The following is a 23,234-nucleotide window of genomic DNA, read 5'->3' as shown; positions in this document are numbered from 1 at the left end:
CAATCAAACATTGTTTAGGGAAAGATATGGCAGGCCAAAGTTGAAGATAATAAGGACATCCCAAATTATTTGGGCTTTTTAAAAAAGTTATTATTTGATGACAAAAAACTTAAAAAAGTCTTGCCACGAGGAAAGAACAAGAGAAAATGGACAAGCTCATAAAGAAAAAGTGTGAAAATTATGTGTAATTTTGAGTAGTCATTTTCTAAAGCATGTTATGTGGTTATAGTTGTGTTCTTTGAATATGAAGTTAAGGATTTAATGATTTAGGTTTGATTGTGGTGCAAATGATGAGGGCCTCATCTTTACTTGTGTTAATAACGGTGATCCTTCTGTTTTGGTTGAATACGGATAAACACAAACCGACGGCGTAGTGTGAGCCAGAGACTGGGGAAATGGGGCTTGCCTTTGACATGACCATTATCAAGTACGTAAGCAATATATATGTTCAAAACGGCGGAGAAGCAATGAGAATGCAGAGAATCGGAGTGGTGTGTGCAGGGTGGCTAATGAGTTCTCGCTATGGGTGCTTATGGTGCTATGTCAATGTGGTTATAGGCAATAATATGAACTGCATCACTGTAACAATTCTGCTAATGAGACCGAAACACATTCCCTTACAAAGGGCGTCAATAGCTAAGTTAGAGGATCATAAATGAGCTCAAAAAAAAAACACGGGAAAGGCAAAATCAACAAACTTGTAAGGAGCCAAAATCACACAGCTCAAGTGACAGTAAAATCATTTGAAGTGAAGGAAATTTGGAAAGTCATGTTTGCAAAATTTATGCTATTCCTTTACATACATCCACATTAATCTCACACTAAAAACTTCTATATTTGCTAATTAAACAAACCCCTATTCTCACATTACAATACCTCGAAAAAAAATTGCAGCTATGCCACATTAGGTGACAATGCCTCAATAAATAATATACACCTTTTACCTTAAATATACAGTGGGAGTACTACTTTTCTATACCCTGCTGCAAATATTGTATCAAATCATAGCCTGCAGTTGTCCACTTGTTATAGGCATCGGTACATACACGGATCATGAAATTGGCTGCTTCACGTTCACTCATCTCAGGATGAAATCTCTTCCGTAGATTTCCAATGGGCTCACCCCTGCTGAAGCAAGGTAATCCACTGTCTGCCATCATAGCTACAGTGCTTATAATCCCATCCATATGGCGACGAGCAGCTAGATAGCCCTTAACACACAATCTGTAACAAAAACCATGCATGGTTGGTAATGTTCAGATGATAAATAAATTAGCTAGGAAGATTGTTTTCTTACCCCACAAAAGTATGCCAAGTTTCACTTCTCATAGTCCCTGAAGGATCAAGCAGTTGAGTCATCTCATGACTAAGCTTAAAATGAGCACTCTCAAAGCGCATGTTCCCTCCAGGAGACGTTTCAAGGATGAAACCAAAATCAATGTGGACAAGCCTTCCAGCACTGTAACAACAAAAAACGGAAACTAGCATTAATATTGTTTCTTATGATACACAATAGGCATATATCCGAGCAAAATTAGTCATCACAGTAGTAGCATGAATTATCTCAGCAGCAATCAATAAATCTCCCATAATGAAAATATACCCTATTTGGAAAACAATAAGAGTTCAGACTAGTCCTTAGTTCTCAAAACATAGTTTACTCCAAACATTTAAGATGTCCAAAAATCTGAAAAGTAAAACACTTTCCAGTTTCAAGGCAATAAATTTTAGATTATTACCTTTGGAACCAAGAGGCCTCAGAATCAAAACAATAAATCAGTAAATGAGGAAGCAGGTCATCACTTCAGAACAAAGGTGATATAGGAATAATGGCTTAAGAACTAGTGAACAGACCTGTCAAAAAGTAGGTTCCCGTTATGCCTATCTTTTGGTTGAAGTAGAAGACTGGCCACAGCATAACCAGCACTGCTAACAAGGAAATTCTCCCGAGCAGCCTCAAAACTGGGAGATCCAACTGGCCCATAATCTTGCTGAAATATCTCATACAAGCCCCCATCATTGATTTCACCCATCTGGCTTCTACTCCGCGTATTAGGCACAACCTGCGAGAATTGCGAATTGCAATCATGTTTCAACGAGCAAATCAATTTAATAACTCAAGAAACTCCTAGCAATCAATAAATCAATTTAGACTCTACGTATTGAAAGAAAGAATCTATACCAGTCAAAACTATATAAATTAGAATAAAAGATGCTTAAGCTAACATTGTAACAGCAATATTTTTGCCACCTACTATATGGGAATCCATACAGTAATGTAAAGCACCAGTGCTGACAAGTTTACCTCTATTATTCCTCTCTCAGGACCAGTTGGGAGAACTCCATAGGGGAAAAGATAAAGATTCAGTCCGACTGCCTGGAAAATGTCTTTAAGAAGAGCGATCACTTGTAAAGCAAGAACATCTTGCCGGCAATCATCCCCAACCTAAAATGAAATACCCATTCACAAATTTATCACAAAAGTCCATACAGGCAGAACAAAAAAGCTACAGCAAATAAGACGTCACATATGGCACACAGAAAAGCTGCAAAAGAGAAAACAATGCACTAGATGAATCGAAGGAAGATGAAAACTTACTTATTCCAACATTTTCCAGGGATGATTAGGCATGAACAATTAACCAAATTGATTCAAAAGAGGTCATATTCTACGAGATTGTGCATAGATATAAGTTTTCTTTGACAAAGTAAGCTGGATGTAGCTCAATATAATTGGATCACTGAAAGTCCCTATCAGCATGTAATCTTGTAATCAAGAACGACTGAATTGCAAATGTCTGGGCTCATTAACAGTCTGATTTTACTTTAATATCAAATTACTGCAAATTTCTTCAGTATTATAGTAAATTTTGACATTGTACAACTAAAAACGTAAACTAGTAAATGAAGGTTAAACTATTTTATTGGGAAAATTTATATTTACTAGTTCAGATAATCAGACCAGGTGAAAACTGCAAGTTTTCTGCACAATGCATCTAAAGATATTCCGTATTCAAGAACCATGATATTTCCAACATCTTTTCGAGAACACAAATGATTCTTATACTCTTTGGCAGGCTCAAGTTCTTGATATATAATAACGAAAAGATTTCAAATGTTCTTTTGACAAGCTCTTTTACCAATAATTACACAGCTCATTTCAAAAATCCTCATATTCCAACTTCTAATGACGGGAAGAGATCAGAACTCATCTAGATGACTAATTAAGCCGTAAACAGGAAAGAAAAGGTAACAGGACCCAACCCACAGCCAAGATAACCACATTATTGTAGCATACCTTAAAAATACAAGCTTGAGGCTTCACGTCATTTTGATTCCCTTCTCTATCTACCACATTAAATGTGATCATGATAGGTACCTTTGCAGCCGACTGCAAAGGGATACCGCTGTCAACCTGAATGCCCCTAACAAGCTTGTTGGGAGCAGTAGGCAGGTAGAGGTCATCTCCCTGCATCTCAATTTTTTCTAGTTCCCTGGTACAAGAATACAGAACAATTATTTAACAGACAAAATGATTGTCAACACAAATTAATGAATGCCAATGCACTAAGTACTAGGTACCTTCGTATACCAGCACGACGCTCCTCCTTTGGAAGTGGAAAGAGTTTACCAGATATAGAAGTGACTTTATCAAAGAAATCGAATTCTCTCTGAAATATATCAAGGGCTTTTGGGCTGAAACTGTCAACAATTCTCTCCCTGACTTGTGGCAATAGGGCTAGAAATGCGCTATTCTGCCATGAGCACAAGAAATGTGTCAGATTGAATATAGCAATATCAGAAAATTTAACTCCAATAAATCAAATGTCAATGCTTTTGAATAAAATAATGAATGAGTAAATGAAAGCTGTAAAATTAATAATGGGAACAGTATTTTCCATTTAAGAAGAAGAAACAAAACAGTTGAGACATGCTCAAGCGATAAAAACAGGCAAGACTGAGATTGCATCATACATGGTGAAACACAATGCATCAAAAAGGGAAAAGGCAAGGAGTTGCATACCTAAGGAATAGACACAATTTTCCACTCAATGAAGAAGCATCATTGCCGATAACAAGTAGACAATATATATAACCCACTTCAGTTTATAGGATATGACAATTATTACCTTTGATAAAGGTGCCTTAGTCACTAACTACCTTTGAAAGAAAAAAAATTAATAAAAAAAACCACTACCTTCTGAAATCAAATACAATTAATTACGATACCTTTAGCCGGATTTCAATGGTTTTATTTATGTTTTAATTTGTGCTTACAATAATATGAACCCCCAATAGCCATATCTTTGAACTTAAAACTTTAGTGCTGATTTTAAACCATTGGAATTTGGCCAAAAGTAGTATTATCAATGTAAATGATTTTTTTTTTTTTTTTTTTGACGGAATGTAACTGATTTTAAAAGGTAGTAATTCTCAAATAATTTTGAAAAGGCAATAAGTTACAAAGGGACTTATTGAATAGGTAGTGATTAACAAATTAATATCACATAAAAGAAGAACAAAGCATAGAGCACCACATACGTATGCCATAGGAAATAAAAAAATTTCAACTAAGAATTAAATACATTTAAAGTAGGTAAACTATGTTTAAGATAAAAAAAAAAAAAAAAAAAAAAAAAATAGAGTTTGAATTACAATTAACTACCTAAGAGAAATCTATTATAAAAATTAAATATAATTTTTACTACATCATTTGGAAAACAATAATCTTTATACCATTAATAAGATCATGGGAAAATGCATTACAAAAAGATCCATGCAACATATTTTTTGTTATTTAATTTAAAGTACTTAGGGAGTTATGGGTGGTAAGTTTGGGATGCCGTAAAAACTATAGTAGGATCAGATTCATTTGAATACTCACAGGAATAGGTATAGGTATATACTATATAGTGCCACGGTCCAACACAAATGCACCTATTATTCATCAGTTTTTAGCCCAATGCAATGCACGGGTCTGAAAATTAGATATTCTATAATTAAAAACAGGATTAAAAGGTGAAAAGTCATTAACCAGAAAATAGAATTTAATTATGTAAAATACACTGCACTGTTCGTATCCAAAACAAAGTGTAAAACACACTGCTGATGATTAGGGCACAGAAAGCCTCTCTAAAGGTACAATACAATGGACATGGTGTATAATAATTACAGTTAGGTGATAACACAAAGAAACTTCTTCCACAGCCATCAATCCATGATAACTACAGCAGCAGGTGGTTCCAAACCAATACAGTTTCCAGTCAATCCAATCACATCCCCACTTTCCATATAAGACACTCATTATTATGAAAATTTCATCACTTTCCTAGAACAGTTTCTTCATGTAATTTCAATATTCTACAGGATTGAATATGTTATTTGTACCCAAAAGAGTTAAATACTCAGTAACAGATGACACATTAAAATGTTAGAACTTCTTAAATGACGAACCCAAATGTAAATGTATATTGGATTAAAGAAAAAAAGACAAATTGTCACTCTAACAAAGGGGTAGGTCCAATGCTTTTATATTCCACTGACGTTACGATCCTCAATAGAAGACTGAATTAACAATGACCAGACTTTTCCAGCAACAGAGAAGCCACATTAAATTTGTTTCTAGCGGGACGATTAGTTGGATTCCTAAGGCAAAGCTGGATGAACACGGCGGAATATTAAAATAAAGCCCTGTTCAGTTCACCTGATTTTTAACTGAACTGAGTTATTCTTCCTAATGTAACTACTGATCACAAATTAAAACTGAATTTTACTGACTAAAACTTATGAATAATGATTAGACTTATTTTTCCTGATTCAAACTTATTTTTACTGAATAATAAATAATTTCATTTCAAGGTGAACTAAACAAGACCTAAAACCCTAAGAGAAATTTGGGCATCATGCAATCTAGACAGCGATAGCCAAAGGCCAACACGCCTAAATAAGGCTTGATACTTGGTGCTGAGAAATGAACAAGGTAATTACAGAGGGGATGAGGAAGAAGAGGGTATCATGAGCAGAAAGAAAGGGAGGGCTGACTTTTGATGCAGCCAACTCAAGTTCTCTGAGTTTAAAGGCATTTTCAGAAAAGCCCTCTTCAATGTTTGTATACTACTACTATAGGAAACACACTAACACATATACTGATATGAATCAAGGCCATAAGATTATAAAACACATAATGATGGGAAAGAGAAGGTGAAGGAAGCAGAAAAACCTTCTGACTGTCAGCCTCTTTACCCCCTTCTGGTTCACATGTCTCCCCCTACATCATTGCAAACTACAGTTAGTTAAAAGAACATCATAAATACAGTTAGTGTTCATAATAACATGGAATACTGACAAAGTTTATTGCAGGCACATATACCCAACTTCCAGTACCTGTAAATGCCATATGAGAATGTGAGCAAAAATATCACTACGTTGAGCAGCTCTGAGCAAGTATCCTTCAACTAACCTCTACAAGGCATAAATTTTTAATAGTTAAACAAACAAATAAAGACACATAATAAGCAAATGAATAAATAGGAGACCAAGCAAAATCACCACAGTTAGGAAACTTAGGGCTAAATTACAGAATGCAGAAGGAATAGCAGAATCAAACCCAACAACTTTGCCACACAACCTTGCCAAGAGATGCAGCAATACAAAAAGGAAACACACAGAGTCTGAACATATATTATATTATCCTTCAAGGCCATAATTTACTAAAAAGTTTGACCTAAGCAGTTTCCAGTTTGGAACATTAAAAAAATGAATGCAATTCATATTGTACGAGTTATGCTCTACAGTATATATAGCAAAGAAGGCATATAGGTGGACTAATACTACATCAGCATTGCAACTACTCTTAACTTCCTCTATCCAATTATTTAAGAATGACAAAGAAAGCAGGTTTGCAGGAGCATGTAGCGCTACACAAAATCAAATGAAGAACAAGGAGCTTAGAGGATAATCCTGAGTGATAATTTATAGGTTTACGCAGCCAAACCTATCATTTTGAAAATAAGGCTATGATTTTGTTATTGTTATTGTAGCTCACTAAAAATAGTCCATGAAGTGGTTTTGTGTAGAAATGATTCATCATTGACAACAGACGCTTTATAAGTCTTAAAACCAAATCCCACAGCAGCAATCCAAGTCCCGTTGAACTTACAGCTACATTATAGTTGAGCACTGGGTATAACAGCATAAAGGTGAACAGGAAACTCACCCCCTCATCATAACGGAGAGCCTGCACTAGCTGAGGCATGAAAAATGTCACACATTGAGGAGGATAAGATTCTAAAACCCGAAGCACATAGGCCATCACACGTGGATGGCCCTTGTATGCAGGGGTAAGGAAGTCAAGAGCTTTCGTTACTGAGCAAGCAGCCCAATGAGGCAATTGTTGCAGCAAAATCGAATTGTCATCAACTGCCTTTGGGGTGACAAAATATGGAAGTGCTTCAGGTATACATCGAAGCTCCAATATATGTGCCTGAAACAGAATACACTTTATCAATGAATAACGGTCTCAAAAGAGCTCATAAACAGAAACAAAGAGAGTAAAAAAAAATAACTTCTTCTACATGATTAAAGCAGGTATAACCAAGAAAAGAACTTTTGTTTTACATTTAGATATAATAAAATAAAAAAATAAAAAAAGTAGCATCCTTCTGTTAATATAATGCATAGTTCACTTCGGCACAAATATTAAGAATACTTAACTAACTGCATATTATCTTTGGAAGTCAGTCAAAAGAAAAGTATGAGTGAAATGTGGGATAGTCAGAGTAAAAGAAAGTGGATAGAGAGAAAACAACAAACGGAATGGACAACTTGATTTGTACTTCCTCCGTTTCATAAAAATTGCAACACTTTATCCAAAAAGAAAGTGTTGCAATTTTTTTGAAACAAAGGAAGTACTATCCAAAATTTGAAAGCATGGAAATAACTTTGAGATGAAAATGAGACCATTCAGCATGTTTAAACATTTAGTTACATACAGTAAAAGAACTCACACCACAGATCATTGACTCAAAAGCTCAAGACCATGAAGCCCATGGTTATAATTTAGCAACATAGAGCAAACACATCCCAGTTCCCTTAGCAATTCCCTTGCGGGCCAAACGGGACCTCACTTACCTCACCTTATCAAAACAAAACCAACAACGCAGCCCATTATGAGGCTCCTGTTTTTGGAGAAGTTAGACTAATGTATAATCTCATTTAAGATATAATTTTTATAGTCAGCCAATACGTGACACAATATCCATTCCATAACGCCATGTTGGCTTTTTAAGCTTGCCAAAACACTGAATTGTAAAGATTGTAAAGCATAAGCCAAAACAGGCCAATAAAAGCCAAACCAGCTGATAGAACAGATGCCAAAGTCATGCCACGTCAACCAAAAGCTTTTACATCACACAGAAACCACTATTACAGCTATCTCAAAACTTTCAAAAGTTGAAATAATGCAGCCATCATATATTTGCTTATACCATGCTGTAACCCAAATAAAATTGCTGCTCAACTAGCAAGACAAAGGATCCAAATCCAGAGCAATTACCATGAGTTAATAAATAAGAACACACCTGAACCAGATGACTTATCTCAGCTTTCAAAGAGAGATTTGCAGGGAACCGTGATGCTAGTGACAAAGCAATTTGAGGATCCACTGAAAATGCTGTCCGGGCATACTCCACCCATTTTTCAGAGCTAATTTTAGGCCGAGTTGTGTAATCCCTAAAAAATTCATATGGAACCAACAGAAAACAATTTAGAAAGCAAAAAAAGATCTTCAACTACCAAGGCAGTAAGTAACTTACAAACAAAATGGAACAACTTAAGAATTTAAACAAAAAAATAAATTACTTTGAATTAGTGGGTTGCGCCCAAACTTCAAGTCTGTCAGCTTCATGCTGGCACAACATCAGAAGTAAATGCTTCCGTTTTTCCCTCCCAACAACATAGTTTTCCAGGCTGCCCCAAACAGGATGATAATGATCCCTCTACAAGGAATTCAAAAAATGAGATTTCACATTACATGGGATACATGATGAAGTATATCATATAGAACAGATATAAGTAGCTTCCAAGAAAGCTATATGCTATTGCTAAGAGCAGCAATCATACCACCTCACCCAAAGAGCCCCCATTTTCATGTGCCTGTCCTTTTGGATCTGATGGAACATTATCCATTCGTTCATTCATAAGAAATTGGGCGAATGAAGAAACAGATTGTGCCTCACTTTGAGCAAAATTTTTACTTTTCGTGTCGTACCATTCTGGCTCATAAGAAAACCATCCCAAACAAGCCCTGCATATACCATCAACAATAAGAATACTTTCCTTTGCAAATGAAGAAAGCTTATATGTAAACCAACTAAAATCACATATATAGAAGCAATAAAGACGATACTCAAAGACAAAACACACCTGCAAATATCCTGACCTACATTCTTCCTATATACACACTCAGAACATTTGCACCAAACAACCAACAATATTCGACATTTAAGGAAAACCCCCCAAACATAATTTACCCTTTATGTTATGCAATTAAGAACTGTTAACCATAGAAACAAAATGATGATTTATGCCTAAATAACCCATCTGAAGTTTTGGGCTCAACATAACATTTCGATTTTTTTTTTCAAGTAATTTTCCACAAGGAATCTGATAATTTCGGGCATTATGAATCGTAACAAAGGCATAGTTCCAAAAATATCAGGGAAGTGCTAGAATCAGTAAAAACACGTGACTAAAAGAAGATCTTTTGGACATTGCTAGACCTAAAAACATTATAAAATAAAAATAAAAGCTGGGGCTGACAAGACAAAAGTATGAAGATTGTTTTGCACAAGAAAAACTACATTGGGTGGTTCTTTTCAAACAGCCAAATGCATCAAGTGGTTTTACGACAATTGTCCTTAGTGATACATCCCATAATTAAAAAAAATAATAATAATAATAATAAATAAATAAAAATTAAATTAAAAAAAAAAAACAAAAAAAAAGGGAAATCACCTATATATCCGATCTTCCAGCAGCTGAAGGCCTGTTCTGAAGTTCTGCAAATTACCTTGTGATTGGCAAGAACAATACTTTAGCCCAAGAAGCATTAGAGTGAAAAATGTACCCGTCGCAACAGGATGCCGTGAAAACCTCCAGGGAAGTTTGGTAGTTCCTTGAAACATCCTACCAAAGAGAAGCATCTGTTCGACGCTATTATGCCTAACTACCTACATGATTCATAAAGCAGAAAAGAAAATTGGTGATTAACGAACTCTATCAAACAGATATAGGCAGCACAGACCAAGCAGCCTTGTCCAAACCAAGCTGCAGAATCCGTTGGTTAATAACGTTGCTAAGTAATAAGCAGGAGAAATCATTCGGTTTCCAAAGTTCGGCCACAACAAAAGAACAATACAGCAACAACGTGTGCAACAATTATTACGCTGCAAGACACAAGTAGTATGCGCTTTGTGCAGGAAAAAGCAATGGAGCATTTTGAGAATGCCCAAAAAAAAAAAAAAAAAAAAGAAAAAAAAGAAAAATCGAAGTCAAGCAAAAACTCTAACCTCAAATCGATCGATTAGAAATCCAAGCCATAGTCTATGAGCCATTATTTGTTCCACAGGGTCTTTTTCAGGTGAAGCTTCTGGCTCTCCTGCAGAAAGGTGAGGTCGCAATCTAGCAGATGGCCCAGAACACTTAGCATCAGATGCAAAAAGGCCTCTTTTTGTATCAATTGTCCATAACCATGCATCCACAAGTTCTGCGAGGACTAAACAGCCTAACTGCGGCGCAGCTGAAACCAACCATGTCCACACAAAAAACTGCAGTTTCCATAGCATCAGGGGTACAAATGTAAGCTGGACACCAGCATAGAAGTCGTAGTAGTTGCGAAAAGTACTCTGCATTTGTTTTTGAATCAGAACCCTGAAGAGAAGACCCACAATATACGAAGAATGAGGACTACTTCAGCACATAAGGAATCTGTAAACATCTCAAAAAGATGAATGTATCAAGCATACCAAATTTGAGAGGAGCAAAGCAGTTGCTTGTGAACATGCTTCACGAAATGCTGTTTTCTCCACTATTCCACCTTTCTCTGCAATGTTGACAAATTGCTGAAGCAGATGCAGAAACTTTTGGAGCAGGATTTCATTGAATGAATCATTCTCAACTGATGGCTGAGAAGAAACACTGGACCGCAACCTTTGAAGTCCAAATCCAATACCAAACCCCGTTTGTGCACCGGATTGAAATCCACCAATGCTATTATATAGTCTTCTCATTCCAGCAATTTCTCCAGCAAATTTAGACTTCACAGCAGCACTGGTAACCCCAGTACTAAGCACCTCCAGGCTAATGGCTTCTGTCAAGATGAAATTTTCCCCAGAAGCTGCAGCTGCAGCAGCCATGACTGCTGGAATATTTGCAGTTCTTGCTCCGGTCCAACAGTTGTTTTTACCAGTGCCTATGCGTATCTCAGTTAATAAGGAAACAACATCTGTCGTAGGCTGTGCTCTCTCTGCTGAATTTGGTTTGCATAGCTTTTCCTGTATAAATTTGAAATAATTTAGCAAATGGTCATCTGGAATGAAAATCTTAAAGCAGTACAGAAGAATCAGCAAAGATGTATTACAAAGACTTAAATCCCTCCTGAACTACAGCAGAAAAATGATAAGGCGCATAAACACATGACACGGGCTTAGAGCATTCAGAAAAAGAAGGATTAACCAACTCAATAATGCATATGTTTGCCTGTGCAAAGACAGACAAAAGGTTTAAGCTACAAGGACAAGAAGAGCGCAATTTATAGAAGAATTAAGATCTTATCTCTTGCAATGTCACAACAACAGTTCTTCCATATTTTAACAACATCGTTTCAACTGTAAAGGTCACCCACTCACACTAAACCAAAGCATCATGAGAAGGATTAGGGTAATGAAAACATATATTGAAGTTGGTTGTACCCAAAGATGAGTTTCTAATTGCAAGAAAGCAAAACAGTGTCTAACAACATCAAAACCTCCACAAATCCATAGTTTGCTTTTTTTTCTCTCTTACGGATGGCATAAGTTTTTCCCTTTGTAAGGGTGGAGGGCTAGGTGGAAATTAGATACCTGGGAAACCAGCAGAACTTCATAACTTTATTAGCTGGAAAAAAAAAATTAATAATAAAAACAATATGTTGCCCAATTTTGACAAAGTTAAAAGGGACACTAATTTTAGAGGTTTCAGCTTTTAGCCATATGGACCAAACCAAATGTCAAGTCGGACTCTCGATATGGTTATTCCTTTATTTGTTGTGATGTGATCCCTAATTCATGCAAGTTCAAACTTTTGCCAACTTAGCTTTGAATTTCAACATCACTTCCAAATTATACAAAAAAAATTTAAAAAAAAAAAAACCTTGAACCCTCCCTCCCCCCCCCCTACACACACACACACACACACACACACACACAACTTTTTTTTGCCAAGGATTGAACTTCAGAGATTGACACTATTCAGCAAAGAATAAGATTTCATATTTTACGAGAGTATCTTCTTTTCTGCCCTTTAAATCATTGACATGACTGAAAAACTGAGCAATAGCACCAGTTTTCTGGATAACATGGAGGGTTATAATTCCTAAAAAGGAAAATCACCGGATAATGACCCAAAGATTAGGCATGCAGCATGCTAACACAGTGTTAAAAAATACTACAATAACAATTAAAAAAAAAAAATACATCCAACCTGGAGAAGACCCTGGGCAGTACATGGAGCATAGGAAAGTGATATTATAATCCATTCTCTTACTACCCTCTGAAACAATGATCGGATCGCAGCAGTACAGGCAGGATCATTGACTAGTGAAGAAGATGTGTCAATATTGACAGAATACAGTAGCCAATCCATACATGCCGAATTCCAAAGGATCTGCAAAAATTATTACTATCAAGTTTCACTCAGAAAGAAGTAAAGAGAAAAAAAAAATTCACCTCTGTAGTACAAGGTTAATTGATGTATAAGAGTAAATAAAATTACCTGCGGAAACCTGTCTCTAAGTTGAACCAGCAGGTTAACAGATATATCCCTAACATGCTCTTCCCTCTGGGACATGGCTTTAATCAGAAAGGAAGCATGCACTGAGAGAGTTGAGTCTCTAATATCAGCTTTATCACCAAAATCAGATATCCGTTCCTCCTGAAAAATTAGATTTAGACTTGAATGTTTAGGCAAGAAAAGTATTCCCTCTCTCTCAATTTGTACTTCATTCTCCCTTCTTTATCCAAAACAACCATATATTGGCTATGAAGCATGACTCATGTCATAACAAGGGTTATTATGTATAGATTACAGCATGTAAAATTGAAATCATCTGAAGCTCACAGAAAAAATGAATAAATTAATTGAATAAGGTCTAAGGTGTGTGTGTGTCTGTGTGCACGCGAGCAGGTGGACAGAGGACACAGCTACATCAAGGTAGAAGAATAGATATTCAACAAGGGACATATGAATCTCACCCAATTCTACAATCCAGACTCTGGTAAGATTATTTGAAGAATACAAGAACAACAAGGTCAACAAGAGATACGTGGAAAGTGGAATATTAAAGAAGATTACCAGCCATGATACAGCTGTTTCAAATGCCTGGTGGACAGTAGCAGTCAGACACTGAAAAACAGCAGGTGCAAGATTTGGTGTTTTCAAATATTCAAACACACAACTGAAGGCGCTTCTAGAGGCCGTTAACTCAGAATCACCATTAAGAATACCTCCATTGCTGCTGAAGCGTATGATCTCTAAGAAGGCCACAGCAAGCAAGTACGTAGTTTTTACTCCTGAAAGCAAGTTAATAGTAAAACAATTTCTTCATTAAGACCTCAAATCGGCACATTTTCACAGAAGAAGACTCGTGGGAAAAAGATACAGGGAGATGAGGGCTACCAAGCAATAAGTAGACAGACTAATTAACTCATTGTAATTAGTAAGGTCTTTTCTATAGAAATAGTATTAGAGCCAAAAAGTTCTGTTATTAATGATCAGATAATAAGAATGTTCAGCTTTGCCATGAGCCATCAGTCCATCATTACCTCCGTTACTATAATAAGAAGGGAGGGGAGGTACTCAGACTTCTGAATGAAAAATAAATCAATGTGATTCCAGGAAACTATCTGATCTTGATGTTTGAGAATTGTCAGTTTGTCATTCTATATAGATATGAAATAGTATTACTGAACCTGAAATTGTACTCATTGCTCCAGCATCAACTCGTCCCCCTAATGCAGCAGAAAGAGCATTTCTTTGGGTTGCAGCAGCCTTTTCATTACCACTTCCATGGCGGCTACCAGGATTGTGAAGAGCATTAAGTTCAAACTCATCTTCGAGCCACTTGACAGAACTTACAACCTGAATAAAAGACATAAAACATAAGCAATTAATTTTATTTAGCTCATGTTGCAAAAAAAAAAAAAAAAAAAAACAACTAATAGTTTCTAGATGTATGTGTAGCTTCCACCTGACAACACAACCTTGTCTATACTAACAATTTTTTAAAAAAAAAAGTATGTATCAGCAACAAAGAGAGAGCACAATGTAAAAAAGACAGGCATTCTCATATTAGCAAACACATTACAAATTGACCCACTTTCTTTGCATCTCCGCAGCTGAGCAAATGTTTAAAGCCCCAGCCACCTAAGCTATAAAGACACTTAATAGCTAATTCTACTCCACTGTAAGGCTTCCCTTCTAACTACAAATAGAGAGCAGAATGTAAAAAAAGTATATATCAGCAGCAAAGAGAGAGCACGATGTAAAAAAGACAGGCATCTCATATCAGCAAACACATTAGAAATTGACCCACTTTCTTCGCATCTCCACAGCTGAGCAGCTGTTAAAAGCCCCAGCCACCTAAGCTATAAAAACACTAATAACTAATTCTAATCCACTGTTAGGCTTCCCTTCTAACTACAGACACCACAAATTGCCATTGAAAGATTCTACCACGGTATCTTCTTCACCTTGGGCCCTCCAAATCCCAAAGAACCTGAATAGATTTCCCTTTGTTTAAATGATATTCAGCTTGGGTAGTATGGGAGTGAAGGAGATCAAGTTCTCCTTTTCATCAACAAAATCCTAATCAAAGCAGATCAGGAAGGAAAAGTCACAACCCCCCCCCCCCAAGTTCCCCACCCCATCCTTTCCTGTATTAGTTTCGCTATGACAAAAAACATGAATTAAAAAAAACCTTCCTTTTGCCCTCCTCCACTAAAATATTAAACCAAACATAGTATACTTACTAAATATTTGGATCGGACATAAAGCAAGACATCATGACCTTACCTTATACTTCCTCCGTTCTCCAAATATTGCAACAAGGGGATGGGACACGGATTTTAAGAAGAGGAGAGAGATAAAGACAAATAAAGATAGGGACCCATGTGATGAGAAGAGAGAAGGAGAGAAAACATGTGCAAATAGGGAAATGTGGCAATATTTGTGAAACTTTCTAAAATATTAATTGTTGCAACATTTGTGGAATGGAGGAAGTTTTGTCTAACCAAAAGGTGATGAATAAAAATAAGAAGAAGAATTCGATGGAAAAGAAGAGAAAACAAGCCACAACTCAAGACAAATTATTATCTAAAAATAAACATATAACTCCAAAGCCCATAAAAACACACCACGGAATAAAAGGCAAATAAAATTCAGAACTAAAGAAAATGTTTTGTCTGCTCATCATGAAACAATTTTCTAGCAATTTGTGTTAACTAGGGGTAGGTTGCATGAATATGGACCTCCTCAAACCCTGCCTATGGGTAACCCAGAACTGATGATAATTATTGCACATCAGCACAAGGGAGGTGATCCTCATAACAGCCAAACTAAAAATAACACATATTTTTCAAAATCTGATATAACAAAGAATGTTGTTGTCAAGCACAACATGCACCAAATCAAACCTTAAACATTCCACACTCAGACACATCCTTCAGAATCCATAACAATTGGATACAGATAGGTATCTTCCGTTGCAAAAGGCGTAAATTTAAAAGTCTACTAAAATACACCAGAAGACTTCCACAACACACAAAGCCCCATTAGAATGGGAAAAATATTTATTATAAAAATAAAAAATAAATAAATAAAAAGGAAAAGCAATCAACTTACAAGCGGTGGAGTAGCTTGAGCAATGCGCTGAATAGCTGATGCCCATTGACTATTCCACAAGTACGGTCCATCGACAGCTTGAAGTTGTATAGTACTCATGCTTCCAACACCACTCAGTCCAGTAGAGACAGGCTTTGAAGGAACCTGATTTCTTTGAATGGGAGGTGCTAGTCCGAACAGAGCAACGTAGAACCACAAGTTGCGAAACAATTTCAAAAGTGAAGGTTCAATATTGGCAGTTGGGTCAAAATCCAAACATATTTCTGCAACAACAGGCATTAGAGGTCCCAGAAAGTCGGCTCCCCTCCTGGAAACAGTTATTATTGCAGCCTGTTAAAATATATATTTATACACATACAGACATAGTCCCTGCCAAAGGAAATGTCTATTATCATCTAACACATTTTGTTCTCAACTTTCACGACTTCATTCAACTTGTTCTAGTCCACCACTAAGAACCGAAAATTAATTTTAGGGGATAGGGTTACCAAAAGAATTTAAAGATACTATACTCAATCCAGGTTATAAATTAGGGAAGAAAAAAAAATCAAATTACCTTCCACCTTTAGATTCTGCAGCCAAACCTACATCTGAACATAATGAGAGCAGACGGTGGCGATAGTCAGACCGCAATTTAATTTCCGTAAGACCTTGTGCAATTAATAGAAACGCCGCAGGAAGAGTCTGATGGAAAACCAGTGAGCAAGCCAAAACCTAAATAATTCAGCAGACAAACTTTAGAAGTATCACATCTATAAAAATACCTCAACACGCTCTGTCGTAGCTTCCTGTGCCATTGTTTTGCTGTCTGCAGATCCTACATTTGACAATTTACCCAGATAGCTTCTTGTCATCAAAACAACAGTTTCTCGGTAGGACTTCTCAAAGCCTAAGCTGGCTAATCGAGCAGCAGCATCAAGAAGCTGCAGCAACAACAAATCATAAGCAATTAATATTGACGATAGAAACATATCCATGCAATTTAACATCAGGTTAACTGTTTCTCATTAAATTAGTTGCCTTACACGGAGCCGCAATAAGCCAGGAGTTGAAGCTTCACCTTCCTCCAAGCTTTCAACAAGTAAAGGCAATATCATGTCAACTACTTCTGGCTTTTTAACATAAACATTCAAGTCTGCCAGCAATCTGATAACATTCAGCTGAATTGTTGGAACAGCAGCATTTTCTTTCGTGCCCTGAATACAAGTCATACTATAAGCAAGAATAGATACATGGATAAAGGAGTTACAAATACTAAGAGTATAGTAAATTAAAACATAAAAACAACAAAGCACCATGAATTTAAACAAATAAAAATTGAGAGATTCTAACAGCTCTTCAACAACATATGCAAGTAGTCTTTCACTCTTTCCACACAGGAAAAAAGATACACAAGTCACGGTGAATTTATAGCACAAATGACCATCATCTTTTGTCAGTATTACTTTCATAATATTCATGACATGATACATTGGTAAGAGGGAAAAAGAAGGTTCGTTAAAGATAAGACACAGCCTCAATCTACTGAGCAAACAATAATGTTGGTCCCACTCCCCTTCATCACCACCCCTCAGCATCCAAGATATACTACCTCCATTTCTAAAATTTCTTAATATTTACTATTTGCACATAAATTAAGGTAATTGGAGAGAGAGTGTTGATGTGGTGAGTGGGTGTAAGAAAAAGGTGGATAATGTAAGAGAGGAAGTGTAAAAAGATGGGTAGGTGTATGAAAAAGGTGGATGAATATTGTGGTGAAAGAGGGGTAAAATAGTAAAGAAAATTTGCCAAAAATGGAATAAAGTGAAAGGGTTAAGAACTTTAAGAAACGGATGAAAACAGAAAGTGTTGATAACTTTCGAAGACGGAGGAATTTAATCTTAAGATCCTTTGTTGACCCAAAAAATTGCTATATCACCTATATGGACATAAACAAGCAACTGAGTAGCAACATTAATACAGGGAAGTGACCAAATGAGTAGCATTTCTTACACGTCTACAATAGAGTATTAATTTGCCCTCTGTAACATATAAGCCTTCTTGTTGGTAGGTGTAAAGAAAATTATTATTCTGTTGAGGAAGGAATCAGTTGTCAAGAGGAGGAAAAGGGAGCTAATAGAAGAAAGTTTATAATAATCATTAAACATACTTGATGCATTTCTCTTGAAACAAAGAAACGTTAACCTTTCAAGTGCTGGTGCCAACATGGATCCTTCACTATAAATCTAACACATATAACTAGCCAAAACCCTTAAATGATTTTCTACAGGAAGCAAACCCCTGTTCAAGCTACATACACATCATAAAAACCACCCACTACTATAAGGAAAGATGTAGGTTACTCCCTCTTTTCCTCACTCTAAATTCACTAGTCAGTCTACACAAGCAATCTTGGACAAATTGATCTTTTTCCTGACTTCGACAAGCCATAATTGCCCTGCCCTTAAGGAGATAATACATAAATACTTGAGGGGAGACCTTAGACAGCATAACCACAGATCACTAATCTTTTCCTTAAGTCCAACTGTAGCAAACTGGAGTATATCTTTGTTATCTCAAATGCCCATAGTACTCCCAATCACAAGGGATTAATATAATCAATGATCATCTTTTAACCCTCTTAGACATCATTTTGGTTGAATGCCCAATAAAGCAAAAGACAAGATGGATATTCTTTAGTCAAAATAGAATGTACGCCCATTCTTACAGCAAACATAACCTCAAATGAAAGTTTAATAATGCAACATTACGTGTAACAAGAGCATGCTAATCTTAATCACTGTAACAGTATTCCAATAACTAGGTCTTCTGTTCAATAATATATAAGTGAAAGTAAAATGGGAAAAAATCAAGGTCCACTTTAAAATTAAGAAAGAGATAACAGAAAAAATTTCACATCCTCCCCTTTGAAACTAAGAAAGAGATAAAAGAAAGAATTCCACATTCTTAATTATAGAATAGCATAAACAAACATCCAAGTATAAAATCTGTCCAATTTCAATGTCAAACTTCATTAAAAAGCTGCAACATTTATGTTGCTGCACTAAAAACTGGTTAGCTTAACATAAATCAGCATGGTCACAAAGTAAACACAAAATGATGGCACAAACATTAAAAATCAGCTAGTAAAAGATCCTAAAGCAACAAAGAAAGCTATATCATAGCCTGAATGGCAGTACCGCAGTACATTTCACATGCATCTGCATTTGGTTGCAAGTAAAAAACTTAAAACATGCAAGAGAATAACTATGCCCTCGTCACCTTTTAGCATATGCCACAAACTATGCAATACAACTAACCTCTTCATCATAGTCATTTCTCCCACGGATACTGGTAGCTAGGCCCAAGATGAAAGTGTCAACAGGAGCTCGGTCCTTACTCCAGCCAAATTCAACAATCTCACAGCATGTTCTGAGGACACTCTCGAACATGGCGCCCTGACTACTGCCCCAGGTGTCTGCCTGTCCAGAATATAAACATCACTACAAACTACAGTGAAAAAGATTTAAATTTAGCTGATGAAATTTGAGTTACCTGTGCACAAGCAGTAAGCACTAAAGGTTTGAGACGAATCAACAAAACTCGCAACAGTTGTCCACCACGAGCTGTTGCTATCTGAGCAACTCCAGAGAGCAAATAGCTGAAATGATCTTCGCAAAGTCTGAGCTTCCTCCAAACAGAAAGTAGACAGGCTTCTGCACCATCTATCATCAATGCAAGGGTCTCAAGCAACAACCTCTTTGTCGATTTCACATCACAATCAAGCGAAGTGAGACATTTAATTTTCAACCTAGCTGCAGCTCGATAAGCAGATAATTTGGCATTTATTCGAGCTTTCAGAGTTTGCCCATTTTCTGTCCAATCCCTCTTCCTTAACTGCCAATAAAGTAAAAACAATCCAGATTAATCATTCCATACCACAAAATTACACCAAACAACAACAGTAACCCAACACTTCCAATGAGTATCCCACCTAGGACTCGTAAGGATGGTTTATAACCTTTCACTTGGCAGTTAAAACAAAAGTCTTTACTTTAAGACACCAAAAAATGCAAATCAAATACTTCAATAAAGAGTTACAAGATTTAAGATTGTTATGTTATTCCTTGCAACAGCTTAAAAAGATTTGTACATCAACCAACAGCTTAGGCATTGGGGGGGGGGGGGGGGGGGGGGGGGGGGGGGGGGGGGGGGGGGGGGGGGTTGGGGCGGGTGTGCTTTCACTTCATTCATGAGTTAGAAAATTGAAAAATCTTTCATTGCCCTTGAAATAAGGTAATATATCATAAGAACTCGATAACCAACTTATCTTATTAACAAGATGAACAATTCCAGAACTTCAATTTAATCTCTACTTATCACTCATTCCTAACAAGAAACATGCAAGTACAATACATTTGAGCTCTGGCATCTAGCATATCAATTCAGAGATATTTCGGTGCAAAACTATACCTTTAAAAAGGCGGAGGATGACTGAAGCTGCCTCTTTGCCACTAACCGCACTTGCTCTAAAAGCCTATGATCAACCTCAACTTTATTATCCAAGATAAAACCAACCAATTTAAACAAAACCTCCTGCTTCTCTAAGCTCTCTACAGACTCTTCTTCAAAATTGGCCACCTGCCTTCGAACAAGACCTTCACCATCCATATGCGAGGCAATGCTGCTCACCCCATTCATCTCAGACACACGAGAAGAAGCCGTGCTCACAGCATCATCAACCACAACCCGTGAACCGCCACCAGACAACATAGAGAGCTGTCCATGATCATTCATAGGACTCGGACTATCATGAGGATGAAAATAATTCAAACTCGCCGGAGAACTCTGAAACGACGACGTTCCTGATGCAACATTAACATCCCTAGGAGAGCTAGGATAAACAACAGCAGGCACATGTTCTATCAATAGATTGATCAATTTCTCAGCATCCGACCGCGAAACAGGCGGACAATTCTCCGACAACGACGTTAAAAACGCCTTACAAATCTTCGAATCATCGGAATTACTACCATCATTGTTATAAGCATTGTTAAAAGCAGAAATAACAATCTCTCCTAAGAATCCGGCAACCTCATCAGAGAACTCCTCCGACAATTCAGCGGCATTAACAACGTAACGAAAGAAATCGGAGTAAAACGAAGAAATTGAATCATTACCAAATGACTGAGGCCAAAAAGACAGCCGAAATGACGATGAAATTGATCGAAGAAACTCAACAACAACATCTCGAGGACGATTATCGGGAAGATTAGGGCACTGCGAGAGAAACCTAGCAACGGCAAGAACAGCATTGAGCTGAGATCGAGAAATTCTCAGCGATCCAGACGACGGAGACTCATATGAAGGACAACGACCACAAATCCAACCAAGTTTCTCCTTAAATTGCTCCGGATTCTTCGCAATCAAGTCGCAAAGCTCTGTTAAAGCTTCCATTGATGATCATACAAAGAATAACCTAGAAATTGCAGCAAAATTGGGGGAAAATTGTTAGGGTTGATAGCAAAGATCAAAGGAATTGGATCGCATGAATGAAATTGGGGGAAAATGGGGAGGAATGAGCTAGGGTTTAGAGAGAAGATATTGATGAGAGAATTGAAGAAGGTGAGGTCATTTTCATGGCGTTAAGGTATGGCAGTTTTCTGCCATTGTTTTACGGTTTTGGTTTTTGGGGATGAGGGAAAAATGGAGGAGAGAGAAAGAAGGAAGGAGGGAGAAAGTCTTGTTAAAATGAAAGCACGATATGATATGAGTTAACGACTTGGATTACTTCCTTAATTTGTTATGACACGTTGTAAGAAAGTGGGATAATTATAAGAGTATAGAAAACAAAACGAGATTAAATCTCATCTACATTATGTTGTTTGATAATTAATATTCCGTATTACGTACTTGAAATCGCTAATACAGTATAAGTTTTTTTTTTAAAGTATTACTCCGAATAAGTTAGTAACATAATGAGAAACATGGTATAAACATAAGGAGTATAACTAATAATTAAGAGAGTAGTCATATGAAAACTAGCGGTTTAATTTTTAATAAAAACCAATAACTCATTAACAATTTCAAGAAATATAATTTTAAGTATTGAATGACAAATGGTGTAATTAAGAAATATTAGAACATTTCTAGCATTTTCTAAGAAATCGCTTTTGTTTTTTCATAATATAATTATGATATTCACAAATGATCATTGTAATAAGGTTAGGGATTTGTTTTTTCACTTTACCTAAAGGTATTTTGGTATAAATTATTTAAGTTGGTATATATTGGTGTGGTATAGTCTTTTTATTTATTTTATAGGTAAGATGAATGACCCTACTGAACCGACATCTCTCACAGATTTAGCCAGCCTAGTTCTACAGGTCACCGCTTGAGAATAGAGGAGAGAGGTAAAGAAATCCCCTTACTCCCAAGCATTTTGTAGATAGTGGGGCTCGAACTCGATACCTCAAAGTCGTAAGGTGAATTCCTCACCAATTCCACCAAACTTTGCTTGGTAACATAATTTAATATTGTCATCTTGTTTTCTTTATATGTCTAGTATAGTCTAAATTTTTACTGTAAAGTCTGTAATCTGATAGTCTGATCTAAATTTTTAAAATATAACTTGCAATTTGTTTGGATTGAAGGATATTGAAGGAAAGGAATGGCAGAAAATGAAGGGATGAATTATCTTTCGTTTGGATAACAAATGGAAAATTGAAGGAAATTGGAGGAGGAAGAAATTAATGGATTAACTTATAAGAACTTGATCTCTCCAACTCTCGAGAAATTTGAAAAGAAAACTCAACATTCTTCCCACTCTTCCCCTTTCTTTCCCGCCTTTTTTCCTCCCTCTCCTTCTTTTTCCTTCCCAATTATCTATTAAAACACATTATTGGTGTTTTTTTTTTACACAAGAATTAATTATAAGTAACATAAATAAGGTGAAGAAACAAAGTTTTGGTAGCAATAGGATATCAAGTTGCAAAGTCAAGTTTATACCAGCTTTGAGTTTATTTGATTCATGTAGATTAATGGAACTCAAAAGTAAGTTTCGAGTTGAGCTTTCAAAAGGTTTCATAATAGATGTTTTT

At 36.4% G+C, this 23,234-nt stretch overlaps 1 protein-coding gene across 1 annotated transcript; it reads right to left on the bottom strand.

Annotated features, from left to right (window-relative positions):
• Nucleotides 1-698: 698 nt before the first annotated feature.
• On the bottom strand, nucleotides 699-21,591 carry LOC110698493 (phosphatidylinositol 4-kinase alpha 1-like). The gene is given in 27 exon segments (XM_021875933.1): nucleotides 699-1,224; nucleotides 1,298-1,459; nucleotides 1,855-2,063; nucleotides 2,306-2,446; nucleotides 3,299-3,494; nucleotides 3,583-3,755; nucleotides 6,221-6,268; nucleotides 6,385-6,462; nucleotides 7,217-7,483; nucleotides 8,580-8,730; nucleotides 8,860-8,996; nucleotides 9,121-9,304; nucleotides 10,015-10,229; nucleotides 10,569-10,823; nucleotides 10,825-10,929; nucleotides 11,025-11,552; nucleotides 12,739-12,921; nucleotides 13,030-13,188; nucleotides 13,609-13,826; nucleotides 14,226-14,394; nucleotides 16,156-16,462; nucleotides 16,712-16,839; nucleotides 16,920-17,078; nucleotides 17,181-17,351; nucleotides 19,455-19,616; nucleotides 19,690-20,031; nucleotides 20,608-21,591. Coding segments are annotated over 27 exon segments (6,090 nt in total). The 3' UTR covers nucleotides 699-965.
• Nucleotides 21,592-23,234: the final 1,643 nt, after the last annotated feature.

This window comes from Chenopodium quinoa, unplaced genomic scaffold, assembly GCF_001683475.1.
Source record: "Chenopodium quinoa cultivar QQ74 unplaced genomic scaffold, ASM168347v1, whole genome shotgun sequence".
NCBI classification, from domain to species: domain Eukaryota; kingdom Viridiplantae; phylum Streptophyta; class Magnoliopsida; order Caryophyllales; family Amaranthaceae; genus Chenopodium; species Chenopodium quinoa.
The sequence above is the reverse complement of the archived record's forward strand: the minus strand, read 5'-3'. Positions and strand labels throughout refer to the sequence as shown.